The sequence below is a fragment of the Mixophyes fleayi genome, chromosome 10 (assembly GCF_038048845.1).
Source record: "Mixophyes fleayi isolate aMixFle1 chromosome 10, aMixFle1.hap1, whole genome shotgun sequence".
NCBI classification, from domain to species: Eukaryota; Metazoa; Chordata; class Amphibia; order Anura; family Limnodynastidae; genus Mixophyes; species Mixophyes fleayi.
In genome coordinates, this window is record NC_134411.1 from 59,272,234 (window position 1) to 59,297,177 (window position 24,944).

Sequence of the window (24,944 nt, forward strand, 5' to 3'; positions counted from 1 at the left end):
CCCCTGACAGAGTAGCCTCGAGCATTTGGTTGTCTACCTCTAAATGACTGTCCTCTAGGCCAGGAGTTCTCTGTAAAGGGCTGACGAAAGGAGCTGACCCGAGGAGTCCTGCCCCTACCTGAGAAAACCGGCAAAGAAGTGCTTTTGCCCCGTTGCCTGGGAAATAATATTATCCAATTCCGGCCCGAACAGACCTGCTGCTGAAAAAGGAATGGATTCAACTGACTTTTTTGATTCCGAGTCTCCTTCCCAGGATTTCAGCCATAATGTTCTTCTTGCTGAAATGGATGCAGCCTGAATAGAGGAGGACACAGACGCTGTGTTCTGAGCCGCCTCATAAAAGGTACCCCCGATGCCTCTTTCAGATGCAAAGCCTGGGGAAGTAAATCCGAGTCCTGTAAGGCCTCTGCCAGTTGGTCTGCCCATGTTTCCATGGCTCTAGCAACCCAAGCTGAAGCAAATGTGTCTAAAAGGAAGAACCCGCAGCTACAAATATAGATTTTAGCTGGGATTCCACCCTGCGATCATTGACATCCTACAGAGTTGCTGAACCTGGGACTGATAGTGAAGTGTGTCTTGTCAAATGGGCTACTGGAATATCTACCTTAGGAATACTCTCCCAGCGGGCCACATCTTCCTCCTGTAATGGATACAGGGAAGGGAACTTTCTGGGAAGAGAACGTTTTATCAGGTTGTTTCCAGGCTCCCTCTGCAATATCTCCGAGATCTACAGTAGGGGGAAAATGGATAGCCTTCCTTTTGGCCTTCTTAAAGAGACTTCTGTCTCTAGGAGTAGGATCCTCCGGTTCTGGGAGGTCCAACGTGTCACTCACCGGAGTGTGAGTGCCTCCACTCTGGTACGTGGTTCTCCATATTTCCCGCTCACACCTGTGTGGAACCGCGGCCGTCCGCCATCCTGTCGCACTGGGCATGCGCAGGTCCCTTTAACAACTACACCTGACCACTAATGTGATTGATGGATCAATCACCCCTCCCTACTTAAGGCACCTGCAGCCTTAGGTAGTGGCCTGATCTTGAAGTCTCACTCCCAGTGAACTTCTATAGGTGTGTGCAGTTTCCAAACTGCTTCCAGCTCTACTCCTGTGTGCAGTTTCCAAACTGCTTCCAGCTCTACTCCTGTGTGCAGTTTCCAAACTGCTTCCAGCTCTACTCGTGTGTACAGTTTCCAAACTTCTTCCAGCTCTACTCGTGCTTCAGCTTCCACGCTGCTCCCTGCTCAACTCAGCGGCGGTTCCCATACCGCTACAACGCTTCACTTCTCAGCTGATTCCGGATCTACACAACTGGGTATGCTCTACTGACTATTGACTATTGCCTATTGCTCGCATACCAGTTGTATCCATTGTTGTTTGCTGCACAGGGTACAAGTACCCATATAGACTGTTACTGCGTTGCTTCATTTAGGACAAGCTTTCACTCAAGCTACGATATCTCCTCACGCTACTACTTAGCGTTATTGTGCATATCTGCTGTGACCGGCTTCTCCTCCCTGCAAGGCATCTACTCCATACAGACTATTCATTGTGCCTTCCATCTCTGCCTCACAAGACATTGCTCTACTCGCGCTGTTTCCATACAGCCACAGTTTGTCTTTCAACTTCACTCTCCTGCACCTGGACAAGTCCTCATTCCTTCTCAAAGCAGTGGTACAACTTGCTGCACGCAGACCACTGACTTCCCTGCTACCTACCCGCACCTGGACAAGTCCTCCTATCACAGCGGTGGTACAACTTGCTATACGCAGACCAGTGACTCTCCTATTACCTACCTACACCTGGACCAGACTCCTCACCATAGCGGTGGTACAACTTGCTGAACGCAGACCACCGACTACCCTGCTTCCTACCTGCACCAGTATTATTCTTCCCATCACTGCAGTGGTACAACTTGCTGTACGCAGACCACTGACTCCTCCTCTACCTACCATCACCTATCCACGTCCACTCCTCGTGTCTACATTATCTTCAGCCTCCAGTTTACTGCTCCAAGTCGCTGACTTTCCTCTAACCATAGCTGCAAGTCGCTGACTTCCTCAGACTATCTCTACTCTCCTGCTGTTGTGTCGCTCCAATCATTCACCTGCCTGCTTTGAGGTGCGTGCCATAACCCCGCCTCTCTAGCAGAGTTCCATCTGGTGAAACTCGGGTAAGCAACTCCTAGTGCCCGTGACACAACGCCTCTCTCACCGCTAAAACCAAATCATTAATAAAATGGCTTTTAGGGTCTTCTTCCTGTTCCAAAGGTTGCACCTGGTCAGGATCAGAATATACTTCTCCCTCCTCCTCTGAAACCCCCTCCGGGTCTGAAAGGACCATAAGGGTATTAGTGGACCTAGGCCTCTTCCTTTTAGCAGGCGGGATGTTTGGGGATTCAAGTAACTGGTTTAGTTTATCCAAACCCTTTATAAATGCTGCAGACCATGCCGGTTCTGTGGGAACAGGGGCCTGGTCTGTAAGCAATGAGGAAGGTCCGGGCATAGACGCTTCAATAGAACATGTGACAGTAGGGAGGCTCAAAGGCGTACTAGCACTATTAGCCACTGCGGCTGCCACAGTAGACATCAACTGATTGGACTGTGACACCATCTGTGCTAAAGAGGAAACCGACTGTCAGGGAGGCCACCCAGGCCGGTTCCTCCGTCAGTGGGGCTGTTTAAAGCTGGGATTGCGTAGGGGGACCCCCTGCATCGCAGACAGAACATAGTGCCAACGGGTCCTTCTGCCCACTAGGTAATTTTGCATTACATTTTGAACATGTGAAATACTTTACTTTAGGGCCCTTTCCTTTATCTGTCATTTTATAAAGGAAGGCACACCAAACACACAGCCTTAAATAGTTAATTTAGCTGAGAGAGAGACAGAGAGAACAGAGAGGACAGTGGAAAAAAAAAAAAACAAGTAATTAACAAATTACAAGTACAACTTATGTCAGATTTGTTGAACAAAATAATATATTGGCAAGTAGGAGGACTACACATAACCCCTACTAGCCCACTTTGCAGTCAGCAAATACAGTAATATGTGTTTAAATAGATCAGATACTTAGCCACAGGCCAAACAGGGGAGAAGTCCAACAGTAGTGACTGGTGCCTGCTCCCTCTGATCGGTGTCCTTTCCCGGGCTTTTCTTTGGCGCCAGAAGGCCGGGCTAGTTCAATATTTCCTGGAGAGCAGGGGAGCTCTATGTCTTAGCTCCCCCCCCCCCCCCCTCTGATAATGCTGTCTCTCTGGGGGTTTTTTTTTAAAAAAATAAACACCATTAGGAAAAAAAAACCAGATGGTGTACGGCAGAGTCGTGGAGACCTCAATTGAGGTCTCCGCAGCGGTTTGCACCCCGATGCCCCCTCCTATGTATGAGGGGGGATCTTGGTATGGCCCCATTCTGTTTTCTTCTCCTCAGCGGAATCCAAGATGGCCGCCGGCATTTTGTTTCTTTTCCGATAACCAGCACGCCATGCCTGCAGTGGCAGCGCCGGTTATCGGGGAGGCCCCAAGAGTGACAGCGGTCCGGAGAGACCGCCTGTCACTCTGTATTCAGGCACCCAATTTACTCTGCCAGTGAGAGCCTCTGGCTCTCATCTGACAGAGCAGTGCCTGCGCTGCTGTTCTGGGAGTATGCTCTCTGTAATGGAACACACTCCCAGGTCTGCCACCAAAGAAGAACTTCCTATGTCAAAAAGGAATTAAATAAAAGTTAAATGAAAAAAAAAAACACTAGCAGGACTAAAACATGCCCAACTCCTATGGGCACCTAGAAAACACTGAGGAGGAAGAGGCGGGGGTTTGCAGAGGGGAGGGGTCTGTCAGCAGTGCTAAAGATTAACAAGCTAGGTGCCAACTCCCGTACTCCCCTACACAACCCATGGTAAGCAGTGTCCCCCAGACTGGATGAAAGAGAAATAGGATTTTGCAATGGATATGGCCAGGTATTATCCAATGAGGAGTGTTATTTCCCATAAATTTAAATCTGTGGTATAATAAGTCCCTCTTGTTCTCTTGTCCATCAGTACAATAAAGTTTGATGGCTGCATTGGAAACTATTGCTCCTGTTTGTATATGACCGCTCATAACACTGCCAAACACCTTTTTTGACAAGTATTGGGGAGCTGAATAAAAAGGGGTCACAGGCTTAAGACATTGGCGGGTGTCGAATCCAGGTAAATCTGCCCCCACAATAGTAAGCGTGATAGATGTGGTTGGTTCATTTGCAGGATACAAGGTTAATAAAGACAAATAACAATTTAGCATTAACAGGTGCAGCTACAACTTATTCCTCCAAACAAACTCAATTTAGAGAGATTAAGCCCAAGATTAAATACTTGAGCATGCATAGCTAACTAAATTGTGCTATTGTTTCTTCATTTATTTTGTCAAAAGAATTCTGAATATATTATATATAACCACTAGGCTGGAATCCCAACAGTGCAAACGAGTACCTAGGGTCCAAGCTGCCAACTGTTCGTTATCTCTTCTCTTGGACTAACTTTGACCTCCTGGATTTAGAAAATATTGTTGTACCCATCAATTGAACTGGACACAGCCTCAATAAACCTTCTAATAGGATGTAATTGGTCCAGTATTTGTCAAAATAGCACAACACTCTTTGCAGACAGGTATTTTTACTGAATCATTAAAGTAACAGTTTAGACCCAAACTACATGACTAACAAGTTGATAGGCAGCTAGTTCACAAAACATATTGATCTCTATGGACAAAAACACACACGGTGGGCACAGGAGTTTCACAGAATGCATGAACCAACTTACATACGGAAAAGGTAGAGCATATCTTGGAGATAAAATACCTTAGTGAGAAAATGAGTTGAATATGAATGTGTGTTAAATATGAAAACACAAACTATTTATATAATTCCAAAAACACTGAATTCTTCTAGCCAACAGATCTACTAGAAATGCTGCTAAGCAAATGAGAATAGTGAAAAGTTCAGAAAAAAATAAAAATAAAGCATTTCTGGAACAAATAACTTGATGTATTTTATTGGTAAATGTAATGTGTTCTAAATTATCACAGGTTTCTACATAATACTAGTTAAATTTATTTCTTTTTTTACAGGCAGTGCTCCTCAACCTTTTCTCACTGTCGGCAAACCTAAGCCCTTCCCAGAATTCCACGGCACACCAAAAGAAGAAATATAGAAGAAAAAAAAACCACAGTAATTACAAAGTGCATACACAAAAAAAAACAACAAATGTAATTTATGTGATAAATTTAACATCGCAGCTAATAACTTTTCAGTACACCGTGCCCCTTTCATCACCACACTGTGCCCATCATGCCGTTTTTCTCCCTTTTATTGGTTGCTGCATCCCTTGATGCTCCCCTTCACTGATTTACCTTTCTATTGCCTTCATTCTTCTCTTCTGTCTTTTCTTCAAGTTCTCTTCCGTCATGGCTGGCTTCTCTTCGTGTGCTCCTCACAGCAACGTTTGCAATGAATGTTGGGTGTCGCACCTGCCATTCATTGCAAATGGAGAAGAGAGGAGGGCACCGCCCTCCGGACTATCACGTGATATTTATTTATTTTTTTTTTGGTCCGACAGACGGCGGCACATTTACCAATGTCTCGTGGCACATTAGTTGCGGAGCACTGTTTGAGGGCTCACTTTTAACAGAGCATTCAAAGCATGATCTGGAAGCCACTCTACAGTATAGCATACTGTGTTCTTAATTAGTGCTTCCATTAAAATCCATTATATTTTACCAAGCATTAATGTTCGTGAATGGTTGTCAAAAGTGTGTACAGGGCCATTCGTTTTTGGACTACCAAAATCAAAGTGCATTAACCAAGCTTTAAGAACGCATTTTGAACGCCTGATTTTACACTTAATACTATAATCCTGCATAGTACCATATGAACCAGTAATCTGTAGTTAGATGCAGACAATGCAGTTACTATGGGAAGGACTAGAAATCATTTTCAGAAGTTTCATCATATTAACTAACAATTATGACCACACAAACCTGGCACACATGCTGTTTTCTGGCAGAAGAGGGATTTCCAGGACTTTGGTGCTGGTTATAATAATCTCTTGGCTAGCAGTGGCCACAGTTTTCCCAGTGATTCGGTGCACCTGGTAAAAGGCATGAGGCCTCAGGTACCGGTCATCAGCTGTCCCAATAAACATCTGCAGATTAATAGGCTTCTCAGTGTAGCCTATTAGCTGTGAGAACAAAACAGAACACAGAATTAACCCTACAGGGCTGAAGATAGTTTGCAACTTAATGACAATTTTGTCCTGGCTTCTCCATGAATAACTTATTTCTAAGTCTCACATAGTAACAAAACAATGTGCTTTTTTGTTTTGTTTTGTTTTTTTAAAGGAGACAAGAGTTTTATTTGGCAAAAAATTGGATTAAATGCATTTTAAAGTTTCAAGTATTAAATAGGAAATAATGGTCAAAATCATAAAAATACACTGGAGTTCTTACAACAGTTATTGTAACGCAATTACTGAAACCCCAGGGAATTGCCTACAAATTCTCCTTTCAGTAACAGATGTAATTTTGTAAGGGTTGCAGACAGTTCTGTAGCCAAAAGTTTTTTTTTATATATGTCTCCAATGTCCTCAGCACTAAATGATGCACCTCAATTTGATGTACGAGCTACTATTAGGACTCCCACAAAACAATATTAAACTGTAGAGCAATACTAAATGCAGAGCATTTCTAACTTCTCAAATAATCCTGATGACAATAGAGATTATCTATTACAAATGTGAAATTCAACAATTGTGTACACATTGGACAGTGTATAATGAACCTGAACACAGAAAAATACACTATGGCTCCTTGTCTCACCAATGGTTCCTCCGTCTGCCATAGACAGTGGAGACCTAGCAGGAAGTTACTGCCATGTGTGGCTGCCATTTTATGGTGTCATTTGTATCTATTAGAAACCAATGATGGTGTCTTGTGTATCCTTCCCTTTGATTCAAATATATCAAAACAGCAATAAAGTACTTACTCTCAGAGCCAGAAAACAGAGTTTACATCTAGGTGTTTAACACTGTTCAGAAGGTAAATGGGTCACACAAAAAAAAAAAAATTAGATGCATCATTAATTTAATTTTCTTTGAAGTACTCCATAACAGCATTTACAAAGGCTTGACTCCCTAATCAGCTGATTAGACGTGGGAGAAAAAAAACCCCCAAAAAAACCCTGGAAGGTATAAAAGGACACTAATCCTTCACACTAGTGTAGGTGTTCACAAAGCTAAGCTCAGTGAAAAAAAATAATTTTTAAAAAGTTTTTTTTATACGAGATTTGGACAATACTTTATCTTTGTGCCAGGTGATATCTATATATCCAGATGTATGTGACTATGGTGATTTACCAGCAACATCTATAACGTGACTGATGAACCATATTCCTTGCACATTTGGAGAACTCAAAGCTTGCATCCATATTCAAATATTATATGTTCTGAGGGGTTTTATATAGAGATGAGTGGGTTCGGATTTCCGAAATCCGAGCCCACCCGAACAGTGCGGATCCGACGGGATCCGAGCACTGTTCGGGAACTTCCGGGCGCCAAACGGAGCCAAACCGAGGCTATGACATCCAAGTCTCGCTTCGGATCTCGCGAGACTCGGATGTCATAAATTCAGCGCTAGGGGCCTCCATCTTCACTCTGGCTGCGATCACTCGTGAAAGAGGTTGCACTTAGGGAGCTCCTGTCCTAGTTTTAAGTATTAGTGTAGCTTTGCTGCTTTGTCCAGTGCTCTGTCCTGCTGAGCCCAGTGGTGCTGTGTCCTGTGCTCTGTCCTGCTGAGTCCAGTGGTGCTGCCTGTGTCCTGTGCTCTGTTCTGCTACGGGCATTGTTATTTCAAAGTTATCAAAAAATAAATAAAATATAAAAAAAAATTATAAAAAAATAATTGAAAAAAATATTAAAAAATTAGTTTAAAAATATTAGGTACTGCTGTATAACTCCAGTCCAGTGGTACTTTCCTGTGCCGCAGATAATTTGTAAAGGCTTTGGGGAGTGTGTGTGTGGTTTAGGGGTACGCTCTCTTGTGCTGCATATAATGGAGTACAAAAATTTGGAGGATAAAGTAGGGAAAGATCAAGACCCACTTCCTCCTAATGCTGAAGCTGGTCATGACATAGACGATGAAATGCCATCAACGTCGTCTGGCAAGGGCGATGCCCAATCTCCTAGTAGAGGGCATGTAAAATCCAAAAACCCAAAGTTCACTACAATTAGTAAAACAAGAAAATTCAAATCATCTGAGGAGAAACGTAAACTTGCCAATATGCCATTTACGACACGGAGTGGCAAGGAACGGCTTAGGCCCTGGCCCGTGTTCAGGACTAGTGGCTCAGCTTCACCCAAGGATCTAAGCCCTCCTCCTCCCCCCCTTCCAAAAAATTTAAAAAAGAGTTATGCTGTCAGCAACAACACAGCAAACAACTCTGCCTTCTAAACAGATGACATCACAAATCCCCAAGGCGAGTCCAAGGGTGTTGGTGGTTGTGAAGCCTGACCTTCCCATCACTGTACGGGAAGAGGTGACTCCATCCACCATTTGCAGCACACCCTCTGCATATGCTGGAAGGATCACCCACAGTGTAGATCCAGATTTGGATAATCAAGGTGTCAAGGAGGCTATTGATGTAGCTGGCGTTGTGGAGGAACTTGACGAGGAGGATGCTGATGTGGTTATTTTAAATGAGGCACCGGATGGGAAGGGGGGGGGCTGGGGAAGTTGATGTCCATGGGATGAAAAAGCCCATCGTCATGCCTGGTCAGAAGACCAAGAAATGCACCTCTTCGGTCTGGAGTTATTCTTATCCCAATCCGGATAACAAATGTATGGCCATATGTAGCTTATGTAAAGCTCAAATAAGCAGGGGTAAGGATCTTGGTCACCTAGGGACATCCTCCCTTATACGTCACCTGAATAAACTTCATAGTTCAGTGATTAGTTCAGAAACTGGGGCTAGGACCGTCAGCAGTCCAGGGACACCCAAATCCCTTGGTCCTGTTGGATATACACCACCAACACCCTCCTCCTCAACTTCCTCCACGATCTCCATCAGATTTAGTCGTGCAGGCCATGTCACCAGCCAGACTGAGTCCTCTTCAATCCGGGATTCATCCGAGGAATCCTGCAGCGGTACGCCTACTACTGCCGCTGATAGTCGGTCATCTTCCCAGAGGGGAAGTCGTAAGACCGCTACGTCTTTCACCAAACAGTTGACCGTCCAACAGTCGTTTGCCCTGAGCACAAAGTACGACAGTAGTCACCCTATAGCAAAGCGGATAACTGCGGCAGTAACTGCTATGTTGGTGTTAGACGTGCGTCCGGTGTCCGTCATCACTGGAGTGGGATTTAGACGGTTGATTGTGTCCCCGGTACCAAATCCCGTTGAGATTCCACTTCACTAGGCAGGCGATACCAAAGATGTACAGAGAAGTACGAACAAGTGTCCTCAGTGCTCTGAAAAATGCGGTTGTACCCACTGTCCACTTAACCACGGACATGTGGTTCAGGGCAAATGAAGGACTATATGACTGTGACAGCCCAAAGGGTAGATGCAACGCCTTCCGCAGCAGCAGCAGCTGCATCAGTAGCAGCATCTCCACAACGGCTGCTCGTGCCAAGGCAGGCAACATTGTGTATTACAGGCTTTAATAAGAGGCACAACGCTGACAACCTCTTAGAAAAACTGAGGGAAATCATCTCCCAGTGGCTTACCCCACTTAGACTGTCCTGGGGATTTGTGGTGTCAGACAACGCCAGTAACAATGTGCGGGCATTACATATGGGCAATTTCCAGCATGTCCCATGTTTTGCCCACACCGTTAATTTGGTGGTGCAGCATTACCTGAAGAGTGACAGGGGTGTGCAGGAGATGCTTGCGGTGGCCCGCAAAATTGCTGGACACTTTCGGCATTCTGCCAGTGCGTACCGCAGACTCGAGCAACATCAAAAAAGTCTGAACCTGCCCTGCCATCACCTCAAACAAGAGGTTGTGACGTGCTGGAACTCCACCCTCTATATGCTGCAGAGGATGGAGGAGCAGCAAAAGGCTATTCAAGCCTATACAGCCACCTACGACATAGGAAAAGGAGTGGTGATGCGCCTGAGTCAAGCGCACTGGAGACTGATTTCCGTGTTGTGCAAGGTTCTCCAGCCGTTTGAACTTGCCACACGAGAAGTCAGTTCCGACACTGCCAGCTTGAGTCAGGCGATTCCCCTGATCAGGCTGTTGCAAAAGCAGCTGGAGAAAGTGAGGGAGGAGCTGTAAACCATTGTGATTCCACCAAGCATGTAGCTCTTGTGGATGAAGCCCTTCGTACGCTTTGCCAGGATCCGAGGGTGGTCACTCTTTTAAAGTCAGAGGAATACATTCTGGCCAACGTGCTCGATCCTCGGTTTAAAGCGTATGTTGTGTCTCTGTTTCCGGCGGACACAAGTCTACAGAGGTGCAAAGACCTGCTGGTCAGGAAATTGTCCTCTGAAGAGGACCGCGACATGCCAACAGCTCCACCTTCATTTTCTTCCACGACTGTGGCAGCGAGGAAAAAAGCTCAGTTTTCCTAAAAGAGCCGCTGGCAGGGATGCTGAGAACATCTGGTCCGGACTTAAGGACCTGCCAACCATTGCAGACATGTCTACTGTCGCTGCATTGAATGCTGTCACAATAGAAAAAATGGTGGATGATAATTTTGCTGGCACCATCCAAATAGACATGTCAGACGGTCCATATTGTTACTGGCAGGAAAAAAAGGCAGTTTGGAAGCCCCTGTACAAACTGGCTCTATTTTATCTGAGTTGTCCCCCCTCCAGTGTGTACTCTGAAAGAGTTTTTAGTGCAGCGGGGAACCTGGTCAGTGAGCGGCGAAAGAGGTTGCTTCCTCAGAACGTTGAAAAAATGATGTTCATAAAAATGAATTATCAATTCCTCAATCAAGTACAGCACTGCCCTTCAGATAATACAGAGGGACCTGTGGTTGTGGAGTCCAGCGGGGACGAATTGATAATGTGTGAGGATGAGGAAGTACACACTAAAGGGGGCCAGGAATGAGAGTATGAGGATGATCATCTTGCCTCAGCAGAGCCAGTTTAGTTTGTACAGGGAGAGATGAATAGCTTTTTTTGTGTGGGGGCCCAAACAAACCAATCATTTCAGCCACAGTAGTTTGGTAGGCCCTGTCGCTGAAATGATTGGTTTGTTAAAGTGTGCATGTCCTATTTCAACAACATCAGGGTGGGTGGGAGGGCCCAAGGACAATTCCATCTTGCAACTTTTTTTTGGCATTATGTGCTCTTTGGGTCCTAGTTCAATCTCCATCAGAGATATTCCTGCAGGCCATGTCACCGGCACAGCTATGTTGGTGTTAGACGTGCGCTGCATACTCTGTCTGATTTAGCAGAAGCTAGGCATTGCCCTTGATAAGCAAATAGGCTTTCCGTGATATTACATTGTCAGGGATTAGGCTAAACAGAGTGTCATGGTATTTGACATCCCTACCTTACCTACACACAGCGTATACAGCGCTGCAATTTGTTCTATCATATTAATGTTTAGATAGGGTCTCTCCATATTAATACACTCCGCTTGCTCACATCACCCAGTGAAGCAAGCGCTATATAAGTGCCTACTTTTATACACGTTAGGCAGCGTCTTTAATGAGAATACAGTCGCTATATAATTGTGAGTGCTTTAAGATCTTACATGTCCTTTAATCAGGCCACTTTAATCGCTGCTCTATTACAGATCTCTGTCCAGTGATCATCATGCATATTTTTGCAGAACCAAGTTAAATATATAAACAGGGTCTCCTAGAATACGTACTATTTTATTTAAAGGCGTTTTAAGGGGCATTACACTCTAATAGAGAGACTCATCATTTCTGAATAAACGAAATGATATAATTCTTGGTAAGTTCAAAAAATAGTAACTGCCATTTTTATTACTACATTCTTTGTTTTTGTAGTTCCAAAAAAGAGGAACTGCCATTTCTATTACTACGTTCTTTGTTTTTGTAGTTCCAAAAAAGAGGAACTGCCATTTCTATTACTACGTTCTTTGTTTTTGTAGTGCCAAAAAAGAGGGACTGCGGCCTTAACAGCTATGTTGGTTTTAGACGTCCATCCGGTGTCCGGCATCTGTGCAATGGAATTCAGACCAGTTGAGGGTGATATATTGAGGCCCCGGTACCAAATTGGCTACCGGGGCCACTCCACTACGCAGTCCAGATAGATGTGTATCTGATATTAAACTACATTCAGTGTTGGGGGCAAATCCAAAATTCATGACAATGACCTGTCATCGTCAAAAACAAGAGGTATGGACACGCTCGAACTACACCCTGTATATGCTGCAGAGGATGTAGGAGCAGGCAGCTGTGCAGTGCAATTGAGACTATTTGAAGGCGGAGGTATTGTGGCCCCGGTACCAAATTGGGTACCGGGCCCACTCCCCTACGCAGTCCAGAAAGCTACCTCGGTGCAACGTTTTGGACTAAGAACAATATTGTGAGGTGTGAGGTGTTCAGAATAGACTGGAAATTAGTGGAAATGATTGTTATTGAATGTTATTGAGGTTAATAATAGCGTAAGAGTGGAAATAAACCAAAAATAAGAATTTTAGCGGTTTTAAAAATAAATCAGAACCCAAAACCCTAAATCAGAACCCAAAACCTCAAGCTAATCAGAACCCAAAACCCAAAACACTAAAAGTGGCCGGTGCCCACCCTTAGTTTTATATAGGAAACTGATCCAATATAATAATTTATACATTAGAGAAAATATGAGGTCTCGGATGTCTGAATTATAAACTGTTAATTTAATATATAACAAACATAAAAATAACATGCAAGGGGTTGTGTTTTTATAGAAGAGTGATCCACATACTACTTTATGTACAAGTTGATATTTTTCCTTATATGGTCCTCAAACCTTACACATGCCTCTCAAACTTCACAAGTCTTATTCTCTGCTTTAAGACAAAAAAGAATAAGCCCCTTCTACGCCTTTCTCTTTTCCGCTTTTCCTCCCTGTCCTTCCCCCGGCTCTAAGTCACTATTTAATTTCTGCTTCAGTAACACCAACAAAATTATCTGTGCTGCAATTTAACTTGTGCTGCTAAAGAGAATATTGAATTCATTGTATACCATGATGCAATAAATATAGGGTAGAATCTTGAATGCATATGGCGTGATATAAGAAACAGAAATGAGTGATGGAGTTCTGTGTTGTTCGATTAATTATAATGGAACAAGCAAAATATTGAAAATCACATAAACAAAAAAAGGAAAGTATAAAAATATAAAAATAGAAAGGGTGGATGTGACTGGATCAAGTAGAAATCATTTATTGAAGAAAAGGTATTTCAATTAGTGCTCCAGGCAAATGCACTTATCGTGTTACATTGGGATGTGTTTTGTATGGAAAGGTCGTCTTTGGGGTTTTATAACTTTGCAAGAGGAAATCTCCAATTAGGCACATGTGGGGAGGGAGTCTGTTTTGCAGATAGCAGGAAATGCTAAGCAAGCCTATTCAATGTCAGTGACAAACACTTTAATACACAACAGGGATCCATTACCTGTGTAACTAAAGACCTGCTTGACAACTTCTTCCATGCTACAGATTAGACTCAAAATCTAATCCATTTCCGGCTGTCTGGGGTTTGGACCCAGCTTCCCAGCACCACCACTTTACCCGCTACCCAGCAGCTCTGGCCAGTGTGATAGGCCATGGGGGGGATCCATCCACAGCAACCCTGATCCATAGTAAGCGGTCAGAGGTACCAGCCCAGGTACCACAGCAAGGGGGTACCCTAGCAGTGAGTGTTACCCAGAAGGTACCCGGTACTGGATGCCGGAAAGGTGTCCCGTGGTGGCAGCATTTGTAAGCCCCTTGTACTACGGTTATACAGCACATTTGGGTTAATGAAAGGGATTGGTGGCAAAGTAAGCCCAGCTGGTTCCCCGCAAAAGACAGGGTGGAATAGGTGGTCCATCCTGTCACAGATTTCTGGTGGCAAGCGGCGGGAAAACCCCGGGCAGCTTTTTTTGCACCAGTCAGGAGAGCCAAGTTATTCAGGAGAGGAATAACTGCAGCCAGGAAAATGCACAGGATGTCGAAGTACAGTAAAATGTCAAAGGCGGGCCTTGAGATACTGTGCCAAGCAAAGAAGTTGGAAATTCCTTACACAGCAACAAGGAGCGAAATAAAAAAAAAAAGGCGCTAAGAGCCTGGGATGTGCAGTATGGATCAGCAGATGAGAAAGCTGAGAGTTACCTGGAGGAGACGTTATCTTCACACCTAGAAGTACCTACAGTAAAATCTAGAACACAGCACCTGTTTCCAGCAACAGTCCCCTCCCACAGAGTGGGCCAGTGATGCAAGTTTAACAACGTGATAAGGGTAACTGTTCTCTACTAATGCAGCAGCTGGGGTCCCTGGGAGAGAAAACAACTGAGGTAGAGTGGTTGCTCATCATCAAGTTGTGGGGCAGTCGGTGGACACCACCTCCTGCAGCAGTCCGTGGACAGTCATCTGCTGCGCCCAGATTGGGATCTCTTCACTTTACTAAGTTTGAGGACACTGTTGGATATTGATGGACATTTGCAGGTGTTTGAAATGTCTTGTAGCCTCCATGACTTGCCCAAACAGGAGTGGGTAAAATATTTGGTTCCCACTCTACAAGGTCGTGCAGTGGAAGCTTTACGCGGAGTGGCCCCGGAGAACTATGCGGACTATGATATGGCAAAAAGAGCACTCCTTAAGCGCCATGTTATTACCCCGGAGACCTACCTGCATAAGTTTTGGGACTTGCCTGAAAGCACCCATATCAGCCATGAGGAATTTGCCAACCAGTTGTGGCAGTTGGCAATAAGATGGATTAATGGATCCGACGCCAAGTCCTGGGAAGAATTAGTGGACTTAATTTGCAGAGAGCAATTTCAACGCCAGTGCGCATCGGAGGTGAAGGAGGTGGGTACTGGACTGTAGCCCAGCAACCCTGGAAAAAGCGGCCCAGTTGACGGATCAGTATGTGGCAGTGAGGCCACCCTGACAGAGCGCCAGGCTAACAGCCAACCCCAAAAGACTGTATGAGCAGTTGAGTTCTTGTAAGAGGGATCAGCTTGATGCAGTGCTGTGGCCCTTTGCGACTCAGTTCAGTAGAGAGCCCGGTCAGACTTCCTTGGTGATGCACAAAGTGGACACTGGTGAGCATAGGCCAGTTAGGCAACCCGCGTATCGGGTCTCGCCAGCGGCCAAGGAGAGTCTATACAGGGAGATGTGGTGGTGCGCACCAGAGGAGTGGAAATTGGACTGTATATCGTGTCAGAAGAAAACTGGCTGAGGTTCAACAAGCCGTTTCTGTATTTGAACAAAATTTTGTTTCTGAAGTTAAGAAAAATAGCTCTCTTTAATAAAGTTGAGAATTGTGGGAGTGGCACTCACTCCCACAATTCTTTTTAGATGCAGATATTACAAGCTATTTTTATCTGTGTGAAAATGGTGCCAATAAAAGTTCTCAGAAATCCGGAGGGTATGTTATGCCTTTAAAGAAATGTTACGAGATAAAATGTCGTCTGTGAGCGAGACTTAAGTGAATATATTTGTACTTTCAACTTGCAAAATTAACAGAATCTGGAAATATGTGTGAATATTTGGTGATGGGAGATTTTGTTGAGAAAATGTTGAGTAATTTGCAGACACAATGTGTGGTGTCTAACGAGAGTACTCAGATTTATGAGAGAAGCAGTGTTGCTTTTAAAATGGCTGAATGCTTAGAAAGTTTTCCAGGGGCTGTTGGTGACGAATGATTGTTTCTTCCTGGATTTCAATGGAGTCATTCAAGGGGGCTGTACTAGGTGATGATGCAAAAGGAGTGGCTTTGACATACTGTTTGTCGTATTGGGGACTGCCCCTTTGAGGAAATCATTTTAATGGCATGGAACGCATAGCGTCTTATTAGCAGCTGTTCACTGCACAAAAATGTTTACTGGTTACCAGATAACGGTGTACAAGCATGTTACAGTTACAGTAATTCCTAGTGAATAAGTGTTAATCTAAATGCAAAAGTTTTTGTTTTTTCTTCACAGAAGGTCTTCAGCTGCAAAGACCCAATCCAGATTGAATTTATCCAACTTCCAATGAACAGAATTTTGAATGCAGGATTTAAATAACGTAGACTCTGCTGAGTAATGATTACCTTGTTTTGGAAAGAGATATTAGAGTTTATGGGCTATTCGCATAGCAAATGCATGAACTAGGTGGCTTTTCTGTATGTCGTAGAAGGTCAGAAGGTATGTTTTTAAAGAGAAAAAGAGAAATGAACTAACAGTTGAATATGAAATATATATGTGGGTTTTTTTTGGCTTGTTCGTTTCTTTTAGGGTTTTTTTTAACCAAATTTTATATTAGATGGTTTGAAAGAAAGTAATGCAATGTAATGTAATGTCAAATTATGGCAGATAACAAAAGGTTTTTATTTTTATCCTCATTACAGTTTTGAGTCAATCAGTGTTGTAAAGACATTCACTGCCCTTATTTACTGTGCTAGAATCGTCATATACTGTAAATAATTCTTTGCATCGTGGGTATGGTAATGCATGGATGGGAATTCAATATTTGTACAGAAATTAAAAAGTTTTATGAGCTATTATCTGTGCTCCTGCATTAACATTTCTGGATGATAGCAAGCCATTTACACTCTCCTCTGAGCAGAACCACATGTTTAACCAATTTTAAGCTGAAGTAAGCCTTTCACATTATTTTGTCATGAAGTCAGTGCACATGTACAAGGGGTACACAAATACATGGTCACAAGCTAAGGTCACTTGCACAATTAGACCCAGTACTACCAGCAGCATCCACCTGCGTAAAAGCAATAAGTTGCAGCTGCTTTAGTGCTTGAAAAGGGTATAGATATTGTGCTAGGACACATAGTAACTCTAATGGTGCCACATGCAGTAACAGAAATTTTAAACCAAGCACAAACAAAACATTTGTTACCGGCCAGATTTACTAAATATTAAGATATACAGCACAATGGACAATCCCTTCTATTGTGAAATAAGTGACAACACTTGCCGAGCGCACTGTGTATTTTCTTCCTCCCTTTCCTTTTATCCTTCCCTAAGAAATCCATAGTAAAAAGACAAAAAGGAAACACAAGAGGCCCCAGAGCCTCTCATGTTCACGGATATATGTGAAGATCTTCAAACAAGGGGAGTCTGAGCAAAATGTATTTTACAAGTTATTTGAAAGGTCCAAGGGACACCAGAATGGTGTTCATTGATATTAGCAGGAGGAATATTGATTGCACGTTATTTTCCTTTACTGTAGATGTGTACTAGTCTAGAAAGGAAAGCTAGGTCTGGAAGAACCAGACTCATGCCAATAGTAATGTAGAGATCATTATACATAATTAGGAAAATTCTAATATGAAAGTTTAACCCAACCAAATAAAGAAAACCCATGACTGTAGGGGTTTATACCCAATACAGAAATGTATTTGAGTATTGTGGCCCAACACATTACATTTACACAAAGACAATAGGTTAATATTGGACTACCTGACAGCTTAGTCTGGAAGGTATTGACTGACCCTAAATATTCAAATTGAAGCCCAGGGTTGCACCTTTTTTAACTAATGACACAAATGATCCAGAGAAAATAATTGATGAACACTTACCAAAAAAAAACAAAAACGTGAAATAAATTTTTCAAAGTAACACACTGAAGATTCTTATCTAGAAGGATAGTTTTCATGGCTGTACCTGGCCGATTTGGTCAGGGGTATAGGAGGATTGGCATCAGGTCTTATATATGTTGTACTTCAAGGACTGTTACTAATCCTTATTATTATTATTATTATATATACTAATAGAACTGATGATGTGGCTTATTGAAGTGTATTAAAGCTAACTGTTTCTGTCCAGAAAAATTAAAGTAACCACACCTGTCTTAAACGCTGTACTGTACACCCCATCTAATGAGTGTGAACCTTGTGGAACTCAGAATCCAAGAACCTTTTCCTTGGATTCCACATGCTCCTTAGTGAAGCCTATCCTTATGAAGTAGCACTGCTAACTCCCTTTAGTGTTACACTTAAGCAGTGCACAATGTTGAATCCTGCTGCCTTACTGCAGCAAGTTTCAAAAGATGGGAGCAGTACCTGTATATATTGGGGTTCCCCTAGGGATTTGGGGGAATTCCATCCCAGCTTGAACAGGAAAAAAAAATGCAAACAATTTTTCTGAACATTTTCTGAACATTATTGTATAGAACTAATGAAACAAGAAACTCTGGATTTATCTGAAATTAAAGATAAACCATTACCAGATGCAGACATCACTATTTTTGTAGATGGTTCACGCTATTACATAGATCCTGTCCCTTATACAGAAATAGCGATTCAACAGACTCTACCGAGTCACATGTCAGCACAAGAAGCTGAACTAAAGGCCCTGACACTTGCATGCATATATGCAAAAGGTCAAAGAGTAAATATTTACACTGATTCAAGTTATGCGTTTGTAATTCCGCATGATTATGGCCCTATATAGAAAAGTTATATGCTGAACATACCAGGGCACTGTTCACCGCATTCCAGCTTTCCTCCAAACTGATTGAAGGTGAAGGCACACACAGAAACACAACCCCTGAAGCTAAGGGAAATAGACTGGTAGACCAGGCCGCACGAGAAGCCGCCATAGCCCCAGTACCCCAAGGGGAGTCTATTTACATGGTGACCCCCTGAAACCAAGTTTGACCGTACCACACTCCAACTTATGCAGAGACAAGCAACAGAGAGTGAGAAAAAGACTTGGGCAAAACATGGAACACTAAGTGCAAGGAGAGTGGTGTAAAGGTAAGCGTTTGTGTCTGCCAAAAGTACTTTATCCCATTATGGCCAATATAGCACACAGGAAAGTGTATCTGGGGAAAGATGCTATGGTTGTACTCACTAACAGGTTATGGATAGCACCAGGGTTTGCCCAAGCAGCACAGTCGTTAGTGGCAAGATGTCTAATCTGTGCACAGAATAACCCGGGAAAGTCTGTCCCAACTCCATGGAAAAGCACACCCCAGACACAATATCCCTATAAGAGGATACAGATAGACTTTATACAACTTTCTGAATGCTCTGGCTTTGAGAATGTGCTAGTCTGTGTCGACTTCTTTAGTCACTGACTGGTGGCATGGCTGTATAGGAAAGCAAATGCAAAAGCATTAGCCAAGAAAATTGCGATAATCTGCTGATATGGGGTACCAGAGGTCATTGAAAGTGACAGAGGGACACACTTTACATGGCAAGGATTCCAGGAACTCAGTAAAAGACATGGGAATCATATCTGCCCTTACAGACCCTAAAGTTCAGGATGTGTGGAACGCCTTAATGGTGCTCCGAAATTGAAAATGCAAAAAATAATGGCTGAAACAGGTCTGCCATGGATCTCATGTTTACCTACTCTCAGTAAGAAACACTGCTAGGAAAGACACAGATTGAACACCAAATAAGATACTGTTTGGCACAGCACACAGAACAGGCTGTTACTTTCCATAGCAACTACAGCATGTACATAGTGATTTGTTGAACTATGTTGCTTTATTACAGAAACAACTAACTGAAATACATGGTCAAATGTTCTCTTCCATTCCAGACCCTAAATTTTGATATAGGTACCCATAAACTGCAACCTAGGGACTGGGTGGTCGTGAGAAAGCACGTCAGAAGAAGTCTTGAAACCAGATACAAGGGTTCTTATCAAGTCCTGTTGACGACTCCCATGACAGTGAAAGTACAAGAAAAAGACACCTGGATTTACGCATCACACTGCAAAGTCTTCAAATCAGGGGAGTCTTGTTCTGATAAATAGAAATGACTGTCTTATGGTATTGATATGTCTTGCCAGAATAATTGTGACTGAAGTAGGGATCAAGGCCTCCCTAACCCAGTGTGAAACAGACAGATAAGTGACAAATTGCCTATGCCACTGTGAAAAACATATGGGAAGGAGTACTCAACAATTTGCACTCATAGGAGAGTAAACTCTGAAAATGCCTTTGTGCAGATGCATAACCTTATTGGTAAGTAATGTCAGTAACTTGTCAGTAATGATTCATGTTGGATATTGGGAATATTGGCATTAGTAGCAAAGGGTTTTTCAATCCTGTTGATCGTATATGTGATAATGAAACTAAATATATTGCTGATTAAGAAGTTACTGACACTTGACTGTTGTCTCTCCAAAAAGGGAACCACTGAAAAACCCAAGCCTCTGATGATCACAGAAATTCCTGCTGAAACCAGACCTGACTGAGTGTCATGAATAATTTGGACTAGCAAAGCCAAAGAACTGCACAGTTTGCAACAAGAAACTACTAAAGACTGAACGAAGAACATGCAAGAACTGCAGAACTACTATAGACTTATTAACTACCTACTAAGAAACTATCTTTTCTAGACCTGAACATTTGCCAAATCTCCTCATAAATCAAGTTAGGAAAGGGAAGATCACAGGCTTATTACTAGTGGGGCATGAGTTGACAGCTCCCCGAGAGTAACAACTCTATGCATGTGGCCTTCTACATGTGTATACGCAACTGCTTAATCGGCAGTAAGAATGTGGTTCTACAGATAGGCTAGATAGGTAGGAGAAAAGGCCGAAAATTGAATAAAAGATGGGAAATGTTAAATACAATTTTTTATTAAGGCCTCAAAGCCTTTGTTCAGCCATTTATTGCAACTTGCATAGAAATATTATTTGCTAAAAGAGATTATTCATTTTTCTGCCGATATGCAGTTTTACAAGATGTAAGCCCATGGCCTTGAGGTTAAGCTGACATAGAGAACTCCTGAAGAATGTATCAAGATATGAGAATAATAAGTAGCTTCATGTTCAGATCATAGTGTAGGAGCTGTGCCCTTGATGTTGGACATGACACAGGAGAAACCTCCAGCTCCCCTTGAGATAAGAATAATAGACTCACCTGTCCTTAGAAGGGGGAGAAAGTAAACACCTCAAGAATATGTGAGAAAGTTAATTAGCAGCGCTTCCCATAGACTTTGTATGCTTATGACGTAGGATTCATTTATTCAGTAGGCTATAAAAACTTGTATCGTTGTATCAATAAATCAGTGAATATTCCTTGTATACAGAACTTGGTCTGTGTCAATTCTCTCTAGCTGATTGAAGCGCTTCCAGATATACTTGACACCACAGGCAAACTTGGATCAGAATTTTAGAATAAACACCAGCAACCCTCAAAAAAGCGGACCAGCTGGCGCATCAGTGGCAGTGAGGCCACACTGGCAGAAGCGCCAGGTTAACAGTAAACCCCAAAGGACTGCACAAACAGGGGGCACCACTCTTCTACTCACGCCCATAAGCAAATACCTAACCCTTCGGGTACCACTCAGCAGCCACAGCCCCGTCCTGTCTCTGGAAATCATCAGAGACCATCGGAGACCAGGATGGAGAGGAGGTGCTACAGCTGCGGGAAAACCGGTCATGTAAGGATGCACTGTCCCACAGCCCCAGCACCCCAGACTCGTGCCCCTAATCAGAGTCCTGGGGCCAGGCTGACTTGCTTAACTGGCGAAGGTGAGACAGACTGTTTCCACCCCTGCCAGCCCAACGGAGAGTGGAGCGTCTGAAGGTGACTCAGCAGAGTCACACCTGTGTGTCCAAAAGACCCCCCCTCCCCCCCCCAAAAAAAAAACCACATGTGGAGAAACCCACTGGAGAAGCCAGTCCAAGTGGGACCCCTGCAGAGTGAAGGACTGAGAGACTCAGGGGCCTCAATTACTGTTGTGGGTCCCCATCTTAATGATCCTGCTGCAGTATTGCAGGTTCGCACTGCAAAAGTTACCGTGGCAGATGGACCGGAGAAAGAAGTGCCTGTAGCAAGAGTATCTGGACTGGGGAGATGGCCATGAGTTGCGAGATGTTGCCGTTCGGGATTGCCTCTTAAATGATGTGATATTGGGCAACAATGTTGGGGGTGGAGTTGTGACCGCATTTCTCAACTCTATTATCCAGAGCAAAGCTGCTAAACTACAGTCTTCAGGATCTACACCTGCACAACCCAGCCAAGAGGAAAAGACCACAGCTGCTATTTCTTCAGGAAACAGCCAGCCCTTTGCCTCTGGAAAGACTACGTCCCTTAGCAATGCAGAGGATGTTGTCTCTTGCCAACCTGATCTTGTGGGGGTACCGGTGATGCTCCTGTCACTAGCAGTATGCCAGTTCCGGCGGGAAGTATAGCTGACCACAGTGACCTTCCCATGACTGACCCCACTTTGACTGTCCCTAGTCACCCCAACATAAACCCCCCTGCAGCGTATCATGACTTAATGAGGGCCGCAAGGGAAGAGTTCAGGGCAGCGCAGCTCTCTTATCCCTCACTGGAAGGCACAAAGCACCAGGCTGGCGGCAGAAGGAGGTGGGGAGTGTGACTTGTCGTAAACGGTTGTTGTACCGTGTAGCTTGGAAGGTAGATGGGGATAGACCAGTCCGGGAACAAGTTCAACTGGTGGTATTACGGGGCTTTCGCGCACAATTAATGTAAGTTGCCCATGAACTCCCAATGGCAGGACACCAGGGCAGAGACCGAACACTGAAGCGCCCAACACAGAATTTTTCTGGCCGGGAATGTCGGATGACGTTCTGGCCTACTGTACGTACTGCGATGTGTGTCAGGGGGACTGGGAACGCTACCTGCCGCACCTCCCATTTGCTTATCGGGAGGTGCCGCAGGAGTCTACCGGTTTCTCTCCCTTTGAACTACTATATGTCCGTACTGTTCGTGGGCCTCTTGACCTGTTCCGGGAGTCTTGAGAAAGGGAGCTACCCATCCAGGATGTCTCTGTGGTGGAGTATGTGTTGAAGCTCAGAGATCGGTTAGAGAATCTCATGGGGCTAGCGCAGGCTAACCTAGTGGAAGCGAAGGCGAAACAGAAGACTTTGTATGATCAGGGCGCGCATGCCATTGTGTTTGAAGCAGGGCAGAAGGGCCTTGTTCTGATGCCCATGCGCCAGAATAAGCTCCAGGCTGCCTGGGCTGGACCGTACACGGTCTCAAAACGGCTGAGTGACATCAATTATGTGGTGTCATTTGATAGTGACGCTAAGCAGCAGCGGACCTACCACGTAAATATGCTGAAGGCATACCACAAGCGTGAAGGAATCTGTAGCGGCGGTTTGCTGCTTACCGACTGTGAAACCACAAAGTGACCCACTACCTGACCTCCTCACTTACACCAGAGAAAGGAGGCTGGGATGAGCAGATAAGTGCTTAACAGAGGGAGCAGCTTGAGGCATTGCTCTGACCCTTTGCAACTCTGTTCAGTAGGCCCAGTCAGACTTCCTTGGTGATGCACCATGTGAACACTGGTGAGTATGGGCCAGTTAGGCAACCCGCTTATCAGGTCTCACCAGAGGCCAAGGAAAGTATATACAAGGAGGTACAGGAAATGCTTGATCTAGGGGTGATCCAGGAATCGCATAGTCCATGGGCATCCTCCGTTGTATTGGTTCCCAAGAAGATCAAAACAACACGGTTTTGCGTAGACTACCGCCAGTTGAACAAGGTGACCTTCCAGCATGTGGTTGATTACCTGCTGGAAGGGTGTAAAGGCTTCGATCAGGCGTACTTGCATGACACTGCCATTTTCAGTAAATCTTGGGAGGATCATCTGAAACACGTAGGGAAAGTGTTGGAGAAAATTCAGTCAGCATGTCTGACCATCAGTGTCAAATGGGGATGTCCGAGGTGCAGTACCTGGGTCATCGTGTGGGGGGGAGGTAGGGTTAAGCCAGAACCAGCTACGGAAGAGGCAATACAATATTGGCCTTAGCCCACAACCCAAAGACAAGTAGACTTCTTAGGGACCTCAGGTTACTACTGATGTTTCGTCCCAAACTTTAGCGCTGCAGCGAAGCCCCTGACAGATCTCACTCAAAAGAAACTCCCCAAAGTAGTTGACTGGACACCACACTTGTGAGCTGGCATTTCAGTCGTTAAAGGAGGCCTTTGTTCGTGCTCCAGTACTATTGGCGCCTAATTATGACAAGGAACTTTATTGTGCAAACTGACGTGTCACAGTATGGACTGGGAGCAGAACTTAGACAAGGTGGGGCCAGATGGGCAGTAGCACCTTGTGGCCTATTTGAGCATAAAACTGCTAAACCAGGAGGTGGGTTATGCCACAATTGAGAAGGAATGTTTGCCCATTGTGCGGGCAGTGAAAAACTTCAACCTTATTTGTATGAACGACATTTTACTGTGGCGACTGATCATAATCCTTTAAAGTGGCTACAACACACCTCAGGGGAAAATTACCGTTTGTTGCGTTGGAGCCTTGCACTTCACATTTATAACGGTCATAATTCACAAGCAAGGAAAGGCTCACAGGAACGTGGATGGACTATCTCAGCAGAAACAGACAGATCCTGCGGGTCACCTCTGGTAAACCTAGCAGACTGTGGACCAGAAGCCAAATCGTTTGGACATGGCACGCTGGTTGCCGCATGGACAAGGTGAGGAAGGGGGGGAGTGTGACTTGATCACTGATAAATAACTTCAGGTATAAATTTATTGAAAGGAAATAGCACAGGGCGCTTATTTATATAATTGCACATGCACTTATTTTTGATATTGTGTATATTTTGAAATAGGAAATCCTTATTTCTGAGACCAGGGAAGAAACTTGTTTGTTTTAACCTTGCTAGAGGGAATGCATGATTTCTTAGGTATAACTGATACAATAAGCCTTTGTGGATAGAAGGCTTTTGTGTGTTGTGATGTGTGGAAGTGGCTTGTTTGGGGTTTGTACCTTTCTTTGGGAATGTGTATTCTTGACTGTCTGAAGAGGGGCCCCATGCTAATTAGATCTTTTGATGTGTGAAGGTCCAACATTGAAGGC

At 44.1% G+C, this 24,944-nt stretch overlaps 1 protein-coding gene across 1 annotated transcript in view; it reads right to left on the reverse strand.

Moving 5' to 3' along the window:
• The window catches only part of NFATC3 (nuclear factor of activated T cells 3), a 200,332-nt gene that overhangs the window by 112,262 nt on the left and 63,126 nt on the right, over positions 1-24,944 (reverse strand). Inside the window, exon 4 of the mRNA XM_075188817.1 lies at positions 6,002-6,201. Within this exon, the coding sequence (XP_075044918.1) occupies positions 6,002-6,201 (200 nt within the window). The remainder of the gene's footprint in view (positions 1-6,001; positions 6,202-24,944) is intronic.